General features: G+C 35.7%; 2 protein-coding genes across 2 annotated transcripts in view; one reads left to right on the top strand and one right to left on the bottom strand.

The window, feature by feature from the left end:
- Positions 1-1,474: 1,474 nt before the first annotated feature.
- On the bottom strand, positions 1,475-3,416 carry LOC137406843 (uncharacterized). Its single transcript, XM_068093453.1, has 4 exons — positions 3,244-3,416; positions 2,354-2,547; positions 1,722-1,861; positions 1,475-1,480 (listed from the first exon to the last, which is right to left on the bottom strand). The coding sequence occupies exons 1-4, from the start codon at positions 3,267-3,269 to the stop codon at positions 1,475-1,477; spliced, it is 366 nt and encodes a 121-aa protein (XP_067949554.1). The 5' UTR covers positions 3,270-3,416.
- A 1,745-nt stretch (positions 3,417-5,161) lies between these two features.
- LOC137406842 (CD109 antigen-like) overlaps positions 5,162-21,445 on the top strand; it is a 36,176-nt gene continuing 19,892 nt past the window's right edge. Inside the window, exons 1-9 of the mRNA XM_068093451.1 lie at positions 5,162-5,165; positions 5,256-5,471; positions 5,876-6,067; positions 18,077-18,147; positions 18,914-19,042; positions 19,714-19,838; positions 20,124-20,214; positions 20,366-20,480; positions 20,654-20,788. Coding sequence (XP_067949552.1) covers positions 5,162-5,165; positions 5,256-5,471; positions 5,876-6,067; positions 18,077-18,147; positions 18,914-19,042; positions 19,714-19,838; positions 20,124-20,214; positions 20,366-20,480; positions 20,654-20,788 — 1,078 coding nt within the window. The remainder of the gene's footprint in view (positions 5,166-5,255; positions 5,472-5,875; positions 6,068-18,076; positions 18,148-18,913; positions 19,043-19,713; positions 19,839-20,123; positions 20,215-20,365; positions 20,481-20,653; positions 20,789-21,445) is intronic.

The raw sequence follows: 21,445 nt of genomic DNA, 5'->3' as shown, positions 1-21,445 counted from the left end.
TTATTTATATTGAACAAATTATACAAAAACATCCCTTTGATCTTTTAATTAATGTTGAATAATCTAGGTTTCCAGCAAAAAAAGTTCCAATAACAAAATAATCTCAGTGTAGTCTTTCTTAGACATGGTGTGAGTGACAAGTAGTTACAAGTGTCTGGTTAGTTGAAGCAATCTAGTTTAGTTGATAACAGATCAGCAATCTAAGGAACCGGTCTCCTCCTGCCTTGCGCTACATTCATTCTATTGGCCAAAATGGATTTTCTTTATCCAGCTGCTCTTCCCAATGTTTGTCCTGAACGCGTGACAATATTTCTGTTTTGATATACTGCATAGTGGACTTTTCTAATTTCGTCAGTGGTAGAATAGAGCAAGATATGTTTGACCTCATATGCTGTAGCTTTCTGCTACTCCATAGTGTCATCGAGATGTCCTCTGTCTCAGCGGAATGCCTGTAATAACACAAGAGGTGAGTCGGTAAGCTTGGTTGATTAGTAATATGCCAATATATTTCAGCTAACACTAAACCAAAGCGCGCAGCAGATGCTCAAATAATATCAAGGAGAGGACTACTCCTGTAACTTGAATCTCATACTGATAGCTCTAGAAATAATTGCCTTTTATCTGATATGTCCTCCAAATTGCATTCTTAATCTTCCACTGCAGACCACGACTCCTAGAGTAGCTTTAGAAGTTTCCTTCTTTTTTAAAAATTAATTACACTTTCTTGAATGCAACCCTACAGTGTATAGACGACCTACATGCGAGTCTATGATGAATAGATTTGCATGTGATTACACAGTGTATAGAGCTACATGATGATTGGCTGATTCATAAGCTCCTCGGTAGAGCACTCATCTTTTCATAATCGACTTCCAGAAATTGAACAGTTGTATACTTGCTAACATCAATTTAATAACTGCAAAATTACTGCTATTAACTGGTCTAATAACTGCACGGTTACTGCTATTAACTGGTCTAATAACTGCACGGTTACTGCTATTAACTGGTCTAATAACTGCACGATTACTGCTATTAACTGGTCTAATAACTGCACGATTACTGCTATTAACTGGTCTAATAACTGCACGATTACTGCTATTAACTGGTCTAATAACTGCACGATTACTGCTATTAACTGGTCTAATAACTGCACGATTACTGCTATTAACTGGTCTAATAACTGCACGATCACTGCTATTAACTGGTCTAATAACTGCACGATTACTGCTATTAACTGGTCTAATAACTGCACGATTACTGCTATTAACTGGTCTAATAACTGCACGATTACTGCTATTAACTGGTCTAATAACTGCACGATTATTACAGAAATTAAAGACAAGGTACCTGAGTGCTAGTCGTGCAATGTCTACTCCCTGAGAGTCACAGTAGTTTGCAGCTTCTTTGCAGGCTTCTTTTATCTCATCTGTCGCCGGGTGCCAAGAAGCTATGCTCTCTCCATTAGTGAATAATCCTATTCCTGTAAAGAGAACACAACTCATAATGCAAAAGTCGGTAAAATGTCTGTTTGTAAGTCAATAATCTGTGCTGTTTTGTTGCATGTAGGGAAAGATGTTTGTTAGGTACAAAAACTATGAAGATGAATATACATGTAGATATATTTTTATAGGCATCGATAAAAACTTATAATAGGAGCAATAATGGCTAATGCAGTAGATCAAATTTGATGCCAACTCACCAAGGGGAGATGCATTTATCACTCCAATGTTGTTATTTTTGTAAAATGGTAGATCCCTGGCTAAAGTGGTATCATACACATTGTGTCTGCAGTATGACATGACCACATCTATATGCTCCATACAGGCCTCGACTAGTTTCCGAACATGCCTTGTAGAATAGCCTGCAACACATAACAAAGCTTCGGAATGCTTGTGGTAACTATCACAATGGTTGTCAAGTCCAATCTAAAGCTATCAGATGTTTATGGCACTACAGCCTAAACTTTTCGCATCTTTACTAAAACAATGGCAAAAATATTGATGTAGGAAGTGTTGGATCAATCAGGAGTGTTTTGACAGCTCCTCTGGCAGTTGTGACATCATTTGAGCTGACAACAAAAAATGTTAAAACCATTTTGCCGACTGCCGGCAGCATGCTGAATACAAATATTGTTGGTAACCAACATGACTCCTTGTTTACATCTTCAATACCAAGCTCTGGGAGAATTGTGTATTTGTCTAAGGAACAGCTCGTGTCAATGACCTTAGCTGTCTAAGAAACATTCCTTATGTACAAACTAACTGTACAGCAATCATGTTAAATTTATTAATCAATCATGTTTGCAATATTGTTATCAATCAATCAATCAGCAATCATGTCTAAACAAATGTACCTGTAACACCAATAGACTTGATAAGTCCAGACATTTTTAGATCTACTAAACATGGAATAGTTTCATTGATAAGGGTCTGTAGGCTGGGCACGTGTTCTACATCATGTATCTGCACAAGGTCTATGTATGACAGCTTCATACATTGTAAGCTTTTCAGCACACTTTCCTTCGTCGTTTCAGCAGAATAATCAAAGCTGGAAAGGATAGAAAAATGTACAAAAACCCAATAATAATGTATAACATGCACTCGTCAAAAAACAACTAAACGTGAACTATTGCACTAGCACCCTGGCAGTGAGGAGTCATGTGCACCGGCAAGCACAGAGAATAAGTATGTCCATAACTATTCCGAATTGTCAAGAGGTGGTTGGTTGGTGCAGGTGTTAGTGTGAAGGTCTATTAACCCGTATGTCGCGAGTTGAAATCCTGTAGGAAACTATCTTTTATTTAACCTCTCAACCCTGGCTTCAGACGTCAGACGCCACCAGACACTGCGCTGTTTATGGTAAAGATTGCGACCTAGATTTATTCCTACCAACCAGTCACAAATAAAAACTAGAAAACCCGACATTCAACATTCCAATTTAACGATTGCACCATGGCGTCCATTGTGAACATGGCGACATGCTGAATGTTCCCATAATATTCATAAAGCCATAATATTCATGCCGTAAAACAAAGTATAGTACTACCATAGATGCGTACTACTCATAGGCGCAAGTACAGGGAGCCATAACTCCACTGTCATGAGTAACCTAGTGTATTAAACATACATATTTAAGCGAGTGAAAAAGCCCGAAGCCAATTTGTCAACAGAAATAGCAATTTCATAGTTCTTTAGTTCTAGTAAGTCTCACAGCAAACACTGAACCAGGTTACAAGCTACTCACCTCTGTGTGCCACTGGCAGGATCCATATATCTCCCTACTTTTGTAGCCAAGCAAATAGTTTCTCGGTCGAACTGTGACACGATGTCGCCTAGTAGTTCTTCAGCTCTACAAGAATTATTCTCTCCTACTTATCTCAACACAGGTTTAGGTATAACCGTGGTATTTCCCATTAATTTACTTGTCTTACTCTGCCTAGTAAAAGTTAAAGCAATAAACAGGTTTTTAGCAAGTTATTTTTTAAACCATCACTGAGCAAAATAGCTATTAATACACATCTGATTAGGCAGCAAGAAGCGGCTGGCTGCTCACCGCCGGTTGTTGTAGAATGGTGCTGTGTCAATGAAGTTAACACCGCTGTCTATTGCGTAGATTATCGCTTCTTGAGCTTCCTTCTCATCGGTTGGACCATGTAATCCAGAAAGGCCAACACTTCCAACTCCTGTTCAACAAGTAACATATTCAGTTCTCACGCAAATGTATTGGGCAAATGCAAGCATCTATTCAGAAGTTTTTAACTCCTACCTTGTATGAAAAGTCTATGGAATGCACCAGCTTCCCCAGCTAAGCCACATAACAGTAAATTGAGCTTCTGGTGCATAAAATTTTATTCCATAGCAGTTTATATGAAAAACATTTTTAACTCAACTATTTTACAGCCATAGAATTAGCAAAGCCATAAAATTTGTCAAATTCTACATTGGGTTTTTATTTAAATAAACCCAATTTAAGACGATTTGTTGACTACTATGAGGCAGCTTAAGTCTTCAAGCATTTTACTGTCCTGTAGACTGAGATATGATAAGGACTATAAATTTATTGAGCTCTCTAAGCAATATTTCAATGTCAAATTAGTCGTGTATGATGAAAATAGAGATATTCAAATATTTAGTTTTCGTTTTCTTGACTAGTATCAAATCGGATTTTTTTAACTTTTGGTCACTCCCTTAAAATAGACCTCTTAATGAGTTTTCCTGTTGCCATTCATCGCTATGTCATTTTATGTACTGTAAAATACATCTCTCAAGTTGATCATCTAAAATATCTGACTATGGAAACTGTCGGGAACTAAACAATGTACGTGGTATATCAAGTACTTGTACAACAGCTCTTAATGCATGAAATAGCTCATTTCATTTGTTTGTGTATAATGTTTATTTTGGTTAGCATGAGAGTACAGAATTCTGTCAACCTCACTAATACTAGAAGAGAAGAAACTGTAACATAAATGAGCATATGATATGAGTTGTGGATAGGGTATGGTATGTATACAAGGCAACTTGGCAATGGATAGAGCAAAATAGGTTAAACACCGTATATCTATATGAGATACGAAAAAATAAATATTTGATTTGGTAATTGAACTAGAATTCGAATTAAGTGGTTGTACTAATAAAATAATTATTGTACTAATAAAATAATTATTGTACTAATGAAATAATTATTGTACTAATGAAAAAATAGATTTATTTATTGTGTAAGGCTCCCTACTCTACTGATCGAGAGCCAGCTATGGCCTAACAATGTAGACAAACTGTTTTTAATAAATTATTTTGTTAACAATTAGTTACTTTAAAGATATATAGACAAATGTTTGATACTTAAATGAATTGCGTTTATAATATCACCTCCGGTAAACTTGCAAAAGGCAGACTATCTCAGCTTTTTACAAACACAAAACTTGGTGCAATCATTTTCATTCGGTATTCGAAATATTCCTAGTAGACAGCAACACAAGGTCTAGAGAAGCTCTTTGACTGATAAGCAAGCTTATCAGTTCATGCAATATCTGGATTGGCTGTTGTATTTGCTGCTTTTAAGCCTTTGACTAATCACAATGCCTGTCAGAAACCTTTGTAGATATATAAAAGAAAGCTGATATTTTGATGGCAACTTCATGTGCAGGCATAACAGCTGAAACATGGGTAAATATTCTCAGATGTCTTTTCAGCAAACACTTCATCAATGTATTAATTTTCATGTTTGTAACGCTTTGTCACTTTATCATGTTTCAGGTTTCCTACAGATATTCATCATTGCGCTGCTGGCTTCCTGTGCACATGGATCAAACCAAGAAGATTATGTAGTACTCGTTCCTAAAATAATACGCCCCGGTCTGACTGCTAATATTCAGTACAATACTCGCGGTTCCTCTCAGTATTCCAGCGTTGTCACGGAGATCTCCCAGAATAATCAGAAGAAGTTTTCGTCTAACCACTCTTTCACACCAGGTTAGTTTCCATAAAGACGCAAGAGCATTTTTATAAAGTTTTTTACTGAGTGTAATCGTAGCAAGGGTTAGTTGTGTGGAAGTTAACAGAAAGTCAAAGTTCTGGATAATTTCATTCAGAACTTCTTTGCATACATATATACAATCGTTAACATATGTTATATACAGCCTTTTACATACATATTTTATATAACCGTTAACGTATGTTATATACAACCATTAACATACATATATTATACAACTGTTAACATATGTTATACACAATCTTTTACATACATATGTTATACAACCGCTAACATATGTTACACACAACTTTTTACATACATATATTATACAACTGTTAACATATGTTATATACAACCATTAACATACATATGTTATACAACAGTATAACATTTTTTTCAGGAAAAGTGTTTGATGCTCCGCTATCTGTCCCTAGAGACCTAAGACCAGGCTCCGCACAGATTAGGGTTGCTTTTCAGTTGGTTAACCCTTCTGCTCCTGAAATCGTGTCATATGGACAAGTGACTGTTGTATCTAAGAGTGTCTCAATTTTTATCCAGACGGACAAAGCGCAGTACAAACCCTCTCAAACTGGTTAGTCACTTTCTGTACAGTCTAAATATGACGTGTGAAGTTGATACTTTCTGATAATTGCTTCATATGTTTAAACTTTGTAAAAATATGTTGCGCACTATTTTGTTGTGTTTGTTCTCGAGCCTAAGCAATAATAATAAAAGCTTCAAGTGATTACATGCAGCATTAAAATAAAATTTAATATATCATAATTTTAAAAATATGAAGTGAAATCCTAAATTGTCTTACAAAAACCAAATTAATAAAATGAAATGGTAATTAGTACTTTACCTTGGATAAGTTCGTTAATAAATTGAGTGAGTATAAATTGATGTTTGCTATAACTTTTAATCACACCAGATGCACAAGTAGTTTCAATCCATTTGACATTTTTTTAAAATTATTTTTACATATAGTGTTTTAATTTTTACCAGCTCTTTCACTTTATCTTACAAGACTAACGTTTTGAAAGATTAGCTCAAATTTTGTGCCGCATGTAAAGGTGATCGAAAACATTATTTGACTGTATTCCTTTGTCAAATTCATCTCAAGTGAAGGATTGTTAGCATTTGCAGTCAAAAAATGGTGATTGCAAAGTCTAAATTAAGAATTTTGAAGCACCTGTTTTTCCATCAACAGAGGGATAATTTTAGGTGATCAGCAAGGCGAGAGGAAATTGATGGCATAACAACATTTTGTAGCTATATTTCAAATCAGTCACCATAGAGCTAGGTAATATTTACCACCTCTGAGACTATGTTCATACTCTATGTAGGGTCTGTTTATAGGCTACATATTTCATATACCTGGGCTATGTATTTCTTATTTGATCTTTTACACTAATTTTGACTCTGCACTTTCTACTTGCTATATACGCCACTGGGTGACCTTAGGAAGGGAATTGGTTGGTTTTCATAGCTGTACTGTTAGCCATTGACCAGCAATCATAGGCTGTAATTACAGAACCCTCCATTTCTTTTACCACAACTGATGCTTTGCAAACTGTCTTATCGATAACTATCACCTTGGGTCTGATTATAGCCCACCTGCTGGGTAAACAGGTCAAGATTTGGGTTCACAAGACTCAAGAAATGTTGATTCAATCATTAATCTGTTACTTGTCAGACTCCTTATCGCTGTCACCTTGGTGAATTCAATCTTAAGTTTGGCAAGTTTGCTTTATCGAATAACCAACCGGACCACTAGGAAATCAGTAAATATATTGCTTGACAACACATAACTTGTGGTTGATTTAAAAGCAAAGATAAGACATCCCACTGCATGACTTAATTGCTTATTCTTACGGATGTTAGCTAACTGACCAGCTATCATCAAAGATTAGCTTCAGCGGAATTAAAGCAGACAATTTCACTTATGTTTAAAGACTAGCGGAATGTTGGTATTAAAAAAACAACCTATATAACAATGCCAGATGATGTAGTTGCTTGCATGCCACTTGCCATTAGCCCGGCACATTTCCCAGGGCTAATTTGAGCAAGATAGTGACTAATTAGAGCCGTGAGGGCAATCTGTTGTGACGTTGCACTGTAACCTAATGATATACGTATTTTAATTTAGATAACCACTCATATCGCCCTATGATCTCCATGTGTTTCGCTTAGCTCAAAGGTTTAGCATGTTGTTTGAAGAATGGGAGGTTACGAGATCTAATCCAGCATCAAAAGGATATTTCATTCTTAAATTTTAATAGCTATAGTTTGACAAACCAACTAACCAACTTTGAGATTTATATATAAGATGAATTTATGCAAAATCTTCGCAGATTATTATAATAAAGTGTCGGTATTTTTTTACGATTAGCGATTATTGACGCGATCTGACTGCAGGATGTGTCAAGATTAGAATCGACAAAACTTGATCACGACTGAAATGCTCAGAAGAAGTGTGTGCCACTGAAATGATGTCACTCGTGGCTGTTGTTGATATCGATTATTACGTTTAAGTTAGTGTTACACGTTTCTATTCTGTCAGTCTTTTTGCAACTATAGACATCATAATCGCACTTTCGCTTGATGTGAACATTTTACCCACGATCAAATTTTTTTGATTTTAATCTTGAAACATCCTGGCAGTCAGATCACCTCAAACATCAAAAACAATTGCAAATGATAGAAAAATACTGATACTTTCGGATAAAATTTATTAAAATTTATAATTATTAAAATTTCATTTATTAACACTCAGTCTGTTAAAGTATTATGTTGTTATAATATAACAACATAATACTTGAACCGACAATATATTATATATATATTATATATATAATATATATATTATATATATAATTATATATATATTATATACACTAGAAATTCCACTGTCATACAGCCCACGACCAAAGTAGTAATGGAAAAAAGAAAGGGTACTGTTAGTTGTCGAAAAAGTAGTTCTCAGCAGGAATTGACAGAGTATAATGTAAATGAGACTTGTTTGAGATGATATAAAATAAATTTGAGGGAGCACGACTCTAAAAAGGCGCAACAGAAATAACAGAAATGTGACAGAAATAAATATTAATAAAATAAATAATTAACTATCTAAAACTTATGTTTTACAATAATAAAATAAATATTAATTCAAGCTGTAGACCTTAACTACTGTACATAATTTAAATAACAACAGCAATAATGATATATGTTTATTATATCTCTTATTATATTGAAATGCAATATTAAAAGTAAATGGCAAGCTGCCGTGTAATATACAATTTGAAAGTAGTTTGTTGGTTAAAATAAATATTAATTCAAGCTGTAGACCTAAATTACTGTAAGTAATTAAACTAACAACAGCAATAATCAAATATGTTTATTATATATCTGAAATGCAATGTTAAAAGTAAAATATATTGTAATATACAGTTTGAAAGTTGGTTGTGTTGTTGTAGCTTATTTTGTTGTAAATGAGCTATCTACCTTCAGTATTAGTATGAGTCCAAATCTCCTTATATATGGATAGTCTTCACTTCAGTTGTGTTTGTCGTTAGGTGCAGAGGACTCTGGTTAGCTGATGCTATAATGTTATTCACCGTCTATGTGAGTGTCGATGCCGATAGGTGGGAGGTAGTCTAGTGATGGTCAGGTTACGGTTCTACAACAAGGCTAATCCAATGCTATAGTTCATGTAACGATGCCTCATGTATACACTACTGTACGTACACCTCCAACCAACCCTCTAAAGACTGGGTTGGGGTTAGATTAGCAGTCTAGACGTAAGATATTATGATATAATATACATGTTGATCGATCAACTATTAGTATACAAATAAATGATGTTGCTTCCTTAGTTGCTAGACATGTAATGAATATAACTATAAAGCTACTTCTATATAAATGGATAGACTGAATAGGAGTTGTGTTCCTACTATAGTGTTGCTATAGTAGGAACACTATAGCAACACTATAGTGTTGCTATAGTGTTCCTATTATTGCACTGTTATATGGACTGAGTAAGTAATTCCCAACTCCACAATCAAATGGTAAGAATATTGTACACGTATGCAGCATGTAAACAATGGTTGTTGATGCATACTTGTTTCCGTTAGTGGGAGATAATATATGCTGTAGGAATGTATTGTAACTGCTAAGTTTCCTATCTATTAACTAATCTCTTGACATTTACGTTTGTAGGAACATTGCTAATATACAGCTATTTCAAAAACATGATTTTCAGCTATAACAGTGTTGAATGTAGAACGGTTTTGACAGCGATATGTAACAGAAATAAATATTAATAAAATAAATATTTAACTATCTCAAACTTATGTTTTACAATAATAAAATAAACATTAATTCAAGCTGTAGACCTAACCTACTGTACGTAATTTAACTAACAACAACAATGCCAACAATAAAGAAATATGTTTATTATATCTCTGAAATACAATATTAAACGTTAAACGACAAACTGATGTGTAATATACAGTTTGAAAGTTGGTTGTGTTGTGATGAATGTAGAATGGTTTTGACAGCGATATGTAAGAGAGAGCAAGCGTTGGCATTTACGCGTCTGGAAGTTTTATGCAAACTGGAGTGAAATAAAGAAATATTCTTGTCATAAAAGGGCGTTGTAGTAACGCCCTACCTTGTAGATAAGATGTAAAGAAATCTGGCTGATGTTCTAGATAATTTGAAAAACCTTCGGTAATTGGACAAAAACGTAGGCTGATAAACTGTGTACCACATTTTCGTACCTGTAAATCGGTCTACGCCTCAAACAGTAGACAAACAGTACACAGTAAACATTTCTACTATCTGTCGCACGGCTTGACTGGCGTTTCGTAGGTCGATCGAAACTATTAATAAACCAAGGTGTTCAAGCGTTTTGTGGCGACTTGTGGCAAAACTTTATCGTTCTATTCTCTGTCGCTCGGCGTTTCAATTTCCGGTCTTAACTTTTATTAAACGAAGCTTTTCAAGCGTTTTGTGACGATTTTCGTCATAATAAATCTGTCTATATATGTATAATCCGATCAGATGGGTTAGTTTCAGGAATTTGCGTCAACCTTTCAAAGGCTTGGTAACATATTGAAATAGGTTTATATGCGTTTTGTATCATTATTATACTTAAACGACTTTACTGAAAAATAGTTAAATTTGTTGATAGGATTTCGTTGCAAGGGTTTGGTGACGGCCGTTAACGGATAATTTTTCGGGAGTTGTGTGCACATGTGCATTTATCATAATTCTCCCAATCAATCGTTTCACTCTTGTTTGGTCGTGGGATAATATGTATAATGTATATATATATGTCTCAGTGTTTGTCCCTTGTGTGTTCAGTTAGAGCGATAAAGTTATAGAAATGAAAAATCCACTTTGCATTAAAAATGAACTCGGAACCTCTAGTTCTGCAAGCAGACATACTCTTCATTACACTACGCGTCCAACTGGCCATATTATGGAATAATTGTGCCCATCATTCTTATTGCCCCTGTCACTGTTTAATGCCGATTGATTTAAACAGCACGCTTGAAGATCATAAACTTTTTTCCTAACACTGGCTTCAGAGGAACTGACTTTAGACTAGCTTAAGTTACTAGCTTAAGTTACTCAAATTCATTGGGTAATAAAATTTAGCCAATTAAAAATAAAATTTCCATGCCAAAACTTTTTTATTACCCGTGCAACAGGTAATAAAATGGGTATTCAACTAGCTACAACATAAGATTGCAAGTTAACGGTTAGCAGAATGTATATGAAAACCAGCCAATTTCCTCATGAAGTGGAGGGTGCAGGGACAAAAAATATAAGAATTATGTAGCCCAGGTATATGAAATATGTAGCCTATAAGCAGACTCTACATATAGAGTATGAATATAGTCCCAGAGGTGCTAAATATTTCTTAGCTCTATGGTGACTGATTTGAAATATAGTTAAAAGATATTGTTAATGCCATCAAGTTCTTTTTGCCTTGCTGATCACCTGAAATTATCCCTCTGTTGATAAAAAACAGGTGCTTCAAAATTTTTAATTCAGACTGCAATCACCATTTTTTGGCTGCAAGCACTAACAATCCTTCACTTGAGGTGAATTTGACCAAGGAATACAGTCCAATCTTGTTTTCGATCACCTCTTCATGCGGCACAAAATTTGAGCTATTCTTTCAAAACGTTAGTTTTGTAAGATGAAGTAAAAAGATGGTAAAAATTAAAGCACTATATGTAAAAATAGCAAAAAGTGTTAAATGAATTGAATTGTACATCTGGTGTGAGTAAGTGTAAGTTATGGCGAATATCTCTCTCACTCAATTTATCAGCAAACCTCTCTAAGGTAAAGCACCAATTACCATACCACTTTGGTAATTTGGTTTTTATAAGAAAATTTAGGTTTTCACTTTATATTTTTACATTGTTTATCTTTAATTTAATAATTGACATTTTCTGTGAAATAGCAAATATTTTATATTTTTACACGTTAGTTTGCTTACTAGCTAATCAATAGCACATTAAATGAATATGTCTGAGAGTTGTGATAAGAGGTTTTAGTTATCGACAAGTGAAGGTTATATATTAGCCGCGATGTATATTAGCCGCGATATATATTAGCCACGATATATATTAGCCATGCTATATATTAGCCACGCTATATATTAGCCTCGCTATATATTAGCCACGCTATATATTAGCCACGCTATATATTAGTCACGCTATATATTAGCCACGCTATATATTAGCCACGCTATATATTAGTCACGCTATATATTAGCCACGCTATATATTAGCCACGCTATATATTAGCCTCGCTATATATTAGCTACGCTATATATTAGCCACGCTATATATTAGCCACGCTATATATTAGCCTCGCTATATATTAGCTACGCTATATATTAGCCACGCTATATATTAGTCACGCTATATATTAGCCACGCTATATATTAGCCACGCTATATATTAGCCACGCTATATATTAGCCACGCTATATATTAGCCACGCTATATATTAGCCACGCTATATATTAGCCACGCTATATATTAGCTACGCTATATATTAGCCACGCTATATATTAGCCACGCTATATATTAGCCACGCTACATATTAGCCACGCTATATATTAGCCACGCTATATATTAGCCACGCTATATATTAGCCACGCTATATATTAGCCACGCTATATATTAGCCACGCTATATATTAGCCACGCTAAATATTGGCCACGCTATATATTAGCCACGCTATATATTAGCCACGCTAAATATTGGCCACGCTATATATTAGCCACGCTAAATATTGGCCACGCTATATATTAGCCACCCTATATATTAGCCACGCTATATATTAGCCACGCTATATATTAGCCACGCTAAATATTGGCCACGCTATATATTAGCCACCCTATATATTAGCCACGCTATATATTAGCTACGCTATATATTAGCCACGCTATATATTAGCCTCGCTATATATTAGCCACGCTATATATTAGCCACGCTATATATTAGCCACGCTATATATTAGCCACGCTATATATTAGCCACGCTAAATATTGGCCACGCTATATATTAGCCACGCTATATATTAGCCACGCTAAATATTGGCCACGCTATATATTAGCCACGCTATATATTAGCCGCGATATATATTAGCCACGCTATATATTAGCCACGCTATATATTAGCCACGATATATATTAGCCTCGCTATATATTAGCCACGATATATATTAGCTACGCTATATATTAGCCACGCTATATATTAGCTACGCTATATATTAGCCACGCTATATATTAGCCACGCTATATATTGGCCACGCTATATATTAGCCACGCTATATATTAGCCACGCTAAATATTGGCCACGCTATATATTAGCCACGCTATATATTAGCCACGCTAAATATTGGCCACGCTATATATTAGCCACGCTATATATTAGCCGCGATATATATTAGCCACGCTATATATTAGCCACGCTATATATTAGCCACGATATATATTAGCCTCGCTATATATTAGCCACGATATATATTAGCTACGCTATATATTAGCCACGCTATATATTAGCCTCGCTATATATTAGCTACGCTATATATTAGCCACGCTATATATTAGTCACGCTATATATTAGCCACGCTATATATTAGCCACGCTATATATTAGCCACGCTATATATTAGCCACGCTATATATTAGCCACGCTATATATTAGCCACGCTATATATTAGCCACGCTATATATTAGCTACGCTATATATTAGCCACGCTATATATTAGCCACGCTATATATTAGCCACGCTACATATTAGCCACGCTATATATTAGCCACGCTATATATTAGCCACGCTATATATTAGCCACGCTATATATTAGCCACGCTATATATTAGCCACGCTATATATTAGCCACGCTAAATATTGGCCACGCTATATATTAGCCACGCTATATATTAGCCACGCTAAATATTGGCCACGCTATATATTAGCCACGCTAAATATTGGCCACGCTATATATTAGCCACCCTATATATTAGCCACGCTATATATTAGCCACGCTATATATTAGCCACGCTAAATATTGGCCACGCTATATATTAGCCACCCTATATATTAGCCACGCTATATATTAGCTACGCTATATATTAGCCACGCTATATATTAGCCTCGCTATATATTAGCCACGCTATATATTAGCCACGCTATATATTAGCCACGCTATATATTAGCCACGCTATATATTAGCCACGCTAAATATTGGCCACGCTATATATTAGCCACGCTATATATTAGCCACGCTAAATATTGGCCACGCTATATATTAGCCACGCTATATATTAGCCGCGATATATATTAGCCACGCTATATATTAGCCACGCTATATATTAGCCACGATATATATTAGCCTCGCTATATATTAGCCACGATATATATTAGCTACGCTATATATTAGCCACGCTATATATTAGCTACGCTATATATTAGCCACGCTATATATTAGCCACGCTATATATTGGCCACGCTATATATTAGCCACGCTATATATTAGCCACGCTAAATATTGGCCACGCTATATATTAGCCACGCTATATATTAGCCACGCTAAATATTGGCCACGCTATATATTAGCCACGCTATATATTAGCCGCGATATATATTAGCCACGCTATATATTAGCCACGCTATATATTAGCCACGATATATATTAGCCTCGCTATATATTAGCCACGATATATATTAGCTACGCTATATATTAGCCACGCTATATATTAGCTACGCTATATATTAGCCACGCTATATATTAGCCACGCTATATATTGGCCACGCTATATATTAGCCACGCTATATATTAGCCACGCTATATATTAGCCACGCTATATATTAGCCACGCTATATATTAGCCACGCTATATATTAGCCACGTTATATATTAGCCACGCTATATATTAGCCACGCTATATATTAGCCACGCTATATATTAGCCACGCTATATATTGGCCACGCTATATATTGGTCGCGCTATATATTAGCCACGCTATATATTAGCCACGCTATATATTAGCCACGCTATATATTAGCCACGCTATATACTAGCCACGCTACATATTAGCCACGCTATATATTAGCCACGCTATATATTAGCCACGCTATATATTAGCCACGCTATATATTAGCCACGCTATATATTAGCCACGCTATATATTGGCCACGCTATATATTGGTCGCGCTATATATTAGCCACGCTATATATTAGCCACGCTATATATTAGCCACGCTATGTATTAGCCACGCTATATATTAGCCACGCTATATATTAGCCACGCTACATATTAGCCACGCTATATATTAGCCACGCTATATATTAGCCACGCTATATATTAACCACACTATATATTAGCCACGCTATATATTTGCCACGCCATATATTAGCCACGCCATATATTAGCCACGCCATATATTAGCCACGCCATATATTAGCCACGCTATATATTGGCCACGTTATATATTGACCACGCTATATATTGGCCACGCTATATATTAGCCACGCTATATATTAGCCACGCTATATATTGGCCACGCTATATATTGGGCACGCTATATATTGGCCACGCTATATATTGGCCACGCTATATATTGACCACGCTATATATTAGCCATGCCATATATTAGCCACGCTACATATTAGCCACGCTACATATTAGCCACGCCATATATTAGCCACGCTACATATTAGCCACGCTACATATTAGCCACGCTATATATTAGCCACGCTATATATTAACCACGCTATATATTAGCCACGCTATATATTAGCCATGCTATATATTAGCCACGCTATATATTAGCCACGCTATATATTAGCCACGCTATATATTAGCCACGCTATATATTAGCCACGCTATATATTAGCCACGCTATATATTAGCCACGCAATATATTAGCCAAGCATATGGAGCCATCATCAATGGTTTTTAACGGTGTATTTTTTAGTAATTGTCTTACTAGATCACAGAACAAAATTCAATCAGACAAAAAAGTTGAAAGCCAGTTTTAAACTTAACTATAAACAAAAGGATTTGAAATTACATATTTCAAAATTAAATTTAGGACTTACAAATAATTTTCCATTTATAATTCCTAAATGTAGTCTTCATTAAATTTCACCAGATAGATATCTAAACTTGACTATTCGTGGAAGCTCTTTCCATATATAGATCCCAGTGTTTTTGTGTCTAGTTATGGAAATAAAGTTATAGGAATAATAGATCCGTTGCACACTGGATTTGTCCTTCAAACCTTTAGGTCTGCAGACAGTCTCACTATCCATTACCCTACGTGTCTGCCTGGCTATGCTGTTGAATAATTGTACAGATCATACTGATTACACTGGACTTGCGAAAATGCTATTGTTTACTACTAGGATGCTTGAATTTACGCTTGATGCATAACGATTATAAGCAATCTGGCTTCAGACAGCTTCAAACAGGTTCTTTTATAGTAAAGATTTAAACTAACTCAAGTTACTAGCTTAAGTTACTCAAATTCATTGGGTAAAAAGCTTAGCCAATGGCAAGCAAATTTAGCAACTAATGTTAAATTTTCTGTGCAAAAACTATTATTACCTGTGCAATGCTGGCCATTGATCTAGTTAATGTATAAACATGTATAATGATAAATATATAATAATGGATAATGTATATACATGTATACAAGAGGTGTCAGGGTTGCCTAGTGGTAGCGCCTTTGACTGGTGGTCTGAGTCCTGCTTAATGCCGATCTGACAAAAAGCTCTCAGCAAGCTTTCAACCCTTAATTGCTGGGTCTTTTGGATCTAGACCATAACTTGGAGGCCCCGTGTACCAAACTGACAACATGGGCATGTTAAAAATCCACCTCTGTCCTTCACACACTGGGCAAGTGAAATGGCTACCGGGCTCTGTTAGACTGGATGTGTTGCACTGGCATCCCTTCAGGTTAATCTGACAGTTCCGGATGTGGTAGATACTGAGAACTGGGTCACCTTTTCTCTACCATACCTCTTGACCCAAACATACATCGCTAAGATGCAAGTCACTGTCAATTTCCGCCTGACAGCCGTATATATATATATACATATATATATACAAGTATAACAGAGAGCAGCCGTAGCCTGGTGGTCTAGAACACCTGACCTACAAACAACAAGTTGGGGCTCAATTTAAAAAAGTCCACTGGTAGTAAAAGAATTGATATCCAACTTTAAATTGCTCTCTGTAACTGGGCATGTCTCCAGTAGTCAAGGTCAAGTCTCCAGTAGTAAAGGTTCTCTTGTCACTGGACTAAAACATACCCTAGTGAAGATCGCGGAGCCGACGTTTGTGCCAAAATGCTCTTAAAAACCTGTACAGCCTCCAGTGAGCTAAGCAGGCATCACACTCAATATTTGAGGTATTACACGCGCATTTATGATGAACAACTTGATCTGGTTAGCTTGAGCCTAAGGTCGTCTGCAGTAGCTACATTGGGACTGTCGTTTTAGTTTACTCAGTTCGGAAGTACGATGCACTTATAAACAGGTATTATCTAGTTGATACACTCCTTTCAACATGATAAGGTGAAAGGCTGCTACTAAAGTCTGCCAGGACAATATTAACCAGTTTGCCATTCAAGCTTTTAAAATCTTTAATTTCTCTATAATTGCACTCTGTATAAACTTAATATGTATCGGACAAGGCAAACCAATATACATTCATTGAGTTTAGTTTGGTAGTGGATGTACAAAACTGCCACCATAGGTACCTGCTGCCACCACAGGTACCTGCTGCTACCTCTGTGAGTTATTTCATGATCAGCCCTGCATGCATAGTGTAGAGCTATTGAAGTAACCAAATGTTTAGACTGCTTTACGGTTGAGGCAGTTTATGTCATACATGTGGAACTAAGCCTATTTTGTGATAACTCATTACAAATAGCTTTTAGAATTCGTTTATAAACTTTTGAGCAAAGGTGCCATAGTTTCTATCAGAATTTGATGCCCTTTCAACGTGTATAGTAGATTATGTCTCATTATTGCTAGCTTAACTCACTCAAGCTATTTTTACTTCCAGTCAATTTCCGAGTGGTGGTCATCGATTCCAAGATGATGCCGTACAGAGGCTCGTGTGATATAGCGATAAAAGTAAGTTAGAAGTTAAAGGCTGGTCCACACTTTACCGTCGTGTGAACGGGTTGTCCTCTTAGTCAATTATTTGTCAACTATGTGCACCATAAACTGATGACATTGTCGGCTCACCTCGGATATTGTTTGACAGCTGTCAAGCTGTCAAACTTATCCACAGCAGTCTGTGCACTACTTCAGCGATGGTGATTGGCCATCGTGGATTATTTGATCTATATTTCTCTTCATGATAGTTGCTGCGAGACTAGTATTTCATCAATTCAGCGGCCATATTGTATATTGAGAGCATTATATTGGAGACTTCTCCAATGTAGCCAATTGTATCCAAAGAGTACCAACAGGCACGAAATTATTTAGTAAATAAAGAGTTATTTTCAACGAAGAGTTATTTTTCATTTAATTGAGATAGTTTAGCTCTTAAAGTGATTCAATTTTATTCATCTCAAGTACACTGACCGTTATTACAATATATTATCCAAATTGGATAAAGGCAGATGGGTTTGTGATAGTGTGAACACTGTTATCACTGATGTATTGTGGGATTAATGCCGATATAATGTGATAGAGTGTGAACCAAAATTTACTGCTCAACAGTGATACAAAATCAGTTAGTATTACTTAACATTGTTTCATGAACAGTAAAAATCATCTAGTTTTAGTGTACATTTGTTCTATGTATTACTTCTTGCTTATTTGTCAACTTATATTTGTCTCGAAATTTTTTAAATATTCGCTTGTTTATCCTGCTAATTATCATTTATGCCAGGATCCTGAGGGTAATAAGATCAAACAGTGGAATTCTGTTAAGCTGGAAAGTGGTACACTCACTCTTAACTTGGAGTTGTCTGACCAACCTGTTTTGGGAGACTGGACAATCAGAGCTGTTACAAATAAGGTATTAGGTTTGCTCTTGTATAGAATGCTTTATTTGTTTATATTTTCCCTAAAGTCAAACTTTTACATATGAAAGTAATCCGGTGTGGCATTTATTCCGTATGTCAAAACCATCCTATATAACAAATATTCTTATAAGGATACACTGTGTTTTGTTTAGTTGTTTCTTGAGCTCAAATGAAACGACAATAACTAATTTGAGAAATCGCGGATGGCATTATGATAAATGTGCTGTAAAAAAATTATAATAAAAATATATTTAAAAACCAAAATTATATAAAAATTACATTAATGAAGTACAATGTTTTATTGTTAGTTTACGTTAAAGACATGTGAATGAAAATTTAAGCTCTGCAATGCTTTGATGATAGAGTGAGTGGTAGAAACATGCTGCTTGCCTTATTCTAATTTCCATCAGATAATTAAATTTAAATTGACTCAAGTTATATTATGTTGATATTTTGGTAATTCTTTTAGTTGCAGAAGGATAATTTTTTTAATAATTTCAGCTGTGTTTGATGGAAATGACTTCACATTCAAAGTAAATATTTTTTCATGGTTCAGGTTGTATGTTGAAAAACTTGTAAGGGTTTGGACTCGTGATTGCCTAAATTGCTTACATTATCAGTGATCAAAGTATATACCTAGTGAATAATTTTCAATTTGCTTAAGGGAGAAGCTGTGGAAAAGAAGGTAACTGTTGCTAAATACGTCCTGCCAAAGTTTGAGGTGAATATTGACGCCCCAAGCTTTATGTTGGTGAAGGATTCACAGCTGAAAGTCACCGTAGAAGCAAAGTAAGCTTTGTTTCTATTACAAAAATACGCAGTAAAAGATTGTGTGACTGCCATTCAGTCAACCTGGCTTTGACCCTTTCTCACATGTTAGGGTTTGACACTTTCTCACATGTCAGGGTTTGACACTTTCTCACATGTCAGAGTTTGAGACTCTCTCATGTCATAGTTTGACACTTGTCCCATCTCATGGTTTGACACTTTCCAGCATATTATGGTTTGACACTTTTTCTCATATATCAGAGCTAGATACTTTCTCACATGTCATGATTTGACCCTTTGTAACAGGTATACATTTGGGAAAGGAGTCGATGGAACAGCCATAGTCACTATAAAAAATAATCATGGTGGACAATCGATCGAGCTTAAAGATCTTTCAGTAAGTCAGAAGAAGCTGTACATTTCTAGTTCATGCAAGTTTTGTCTTGACTCTCCCCGATAGAACATCTGATTGTGCCTTCTGTTTGCTATACTGGAATGCGTGTTCTATTACACCTGTCTGTTCATACAACACTATGCTATATTTGTAGTTAGTAGATGGAAAGGTTGAAGCGTTATTCACGAAGCAGCTACTTGATCAGATGTCACTGTTTAGAACTGGTGACAAATTGAAAATCACTGCTAATGTAACAGAGAAACTTACAGGTACAGCAAAGTGTCCATTGCCAGTTGTATTTTCTTATCCACAGTACGTGCGGTTATGTGTCACGAGCAAACATACAGCGACACATTTTCCATAATTGTGCTATTAAATATGTAAACTAATGTTTTTGAGCAACGAAGTTCTGTCTCCATTATTGCATTTTATCTCTTTAAAGGAATACAACGGAAGGACACTTCAGAGTTAACAATCTACAACTATGCTGAGAAACTGGAGTTCCTAGCATCATCACCCAGTACATTCAAACCTGGACTCACCTACAGAGCTTATGTACGTTTACTTTTAGCTTTGAGTTCGTAGTACATTTTAATTGTTGCATAAGCTATTCATCAAAACATTGAATTCGACGATACTGGTGCCTTTCGGTACTGGTGCAAATGTAAAAATGAGGTATTGGACTACCTTTTCTGGTACTTTGTCCGACCGAATGAAGAGAAAATGTAGAGGCTATTCCTACTTGAGATAATACAATTGTCTTGTAATACAATATAATACAATAGTGTATACACTCGCTGTCGTTACGGTGTATACACCGCCTGTTTTATTGTATATATGTACAAGTCACTGTTATCTCCTAGTGTATACACTCAGCTCTCATATCTCGTATCTTGTATATATATACAAGTCATCGTTATCTCATAGTGTGTACACCCACTGTCTCTCTATATTGTTTGTATCTGCAAATCAACGTTATCTTATACTGTATTAATGCCTCATGGGCCGTATACTCTTGCTCACCTGATGTCATGTATGCCATAGGCTGTGTACACTTTCTGGTGTCTTAACCAATGGCGTGTTTGTGTTTGACAGCTGTCATTAACACAAGTGGATGGAGGAATCGTGCTCCAGCCCAAGCAGGCCAGTGTGAACCTTGCCTTTAAAAGTGTTGTCAGTAAGTCTGAATGGTGTTGACTGGGTAGCATTTACTTCATTCTCATTCTCTGTTATG

Source organism: Watersipora subatra, chromosome 10 (genome assembly GCF_963576615.1).
Source record: "Watersipora subatra chromosome 10, tzWatSuba1.1, whole genome shotgun sequence".
NCBI lineage: Eukaryota > Metazoa > Bryozoa > Gymnolaemata > Cheilostomatida > Watersiporidae > Watersipora > Watersipora subatra.
This window is presented reverse-complemented; position numbering and strand designations above follow the sequence as displayed.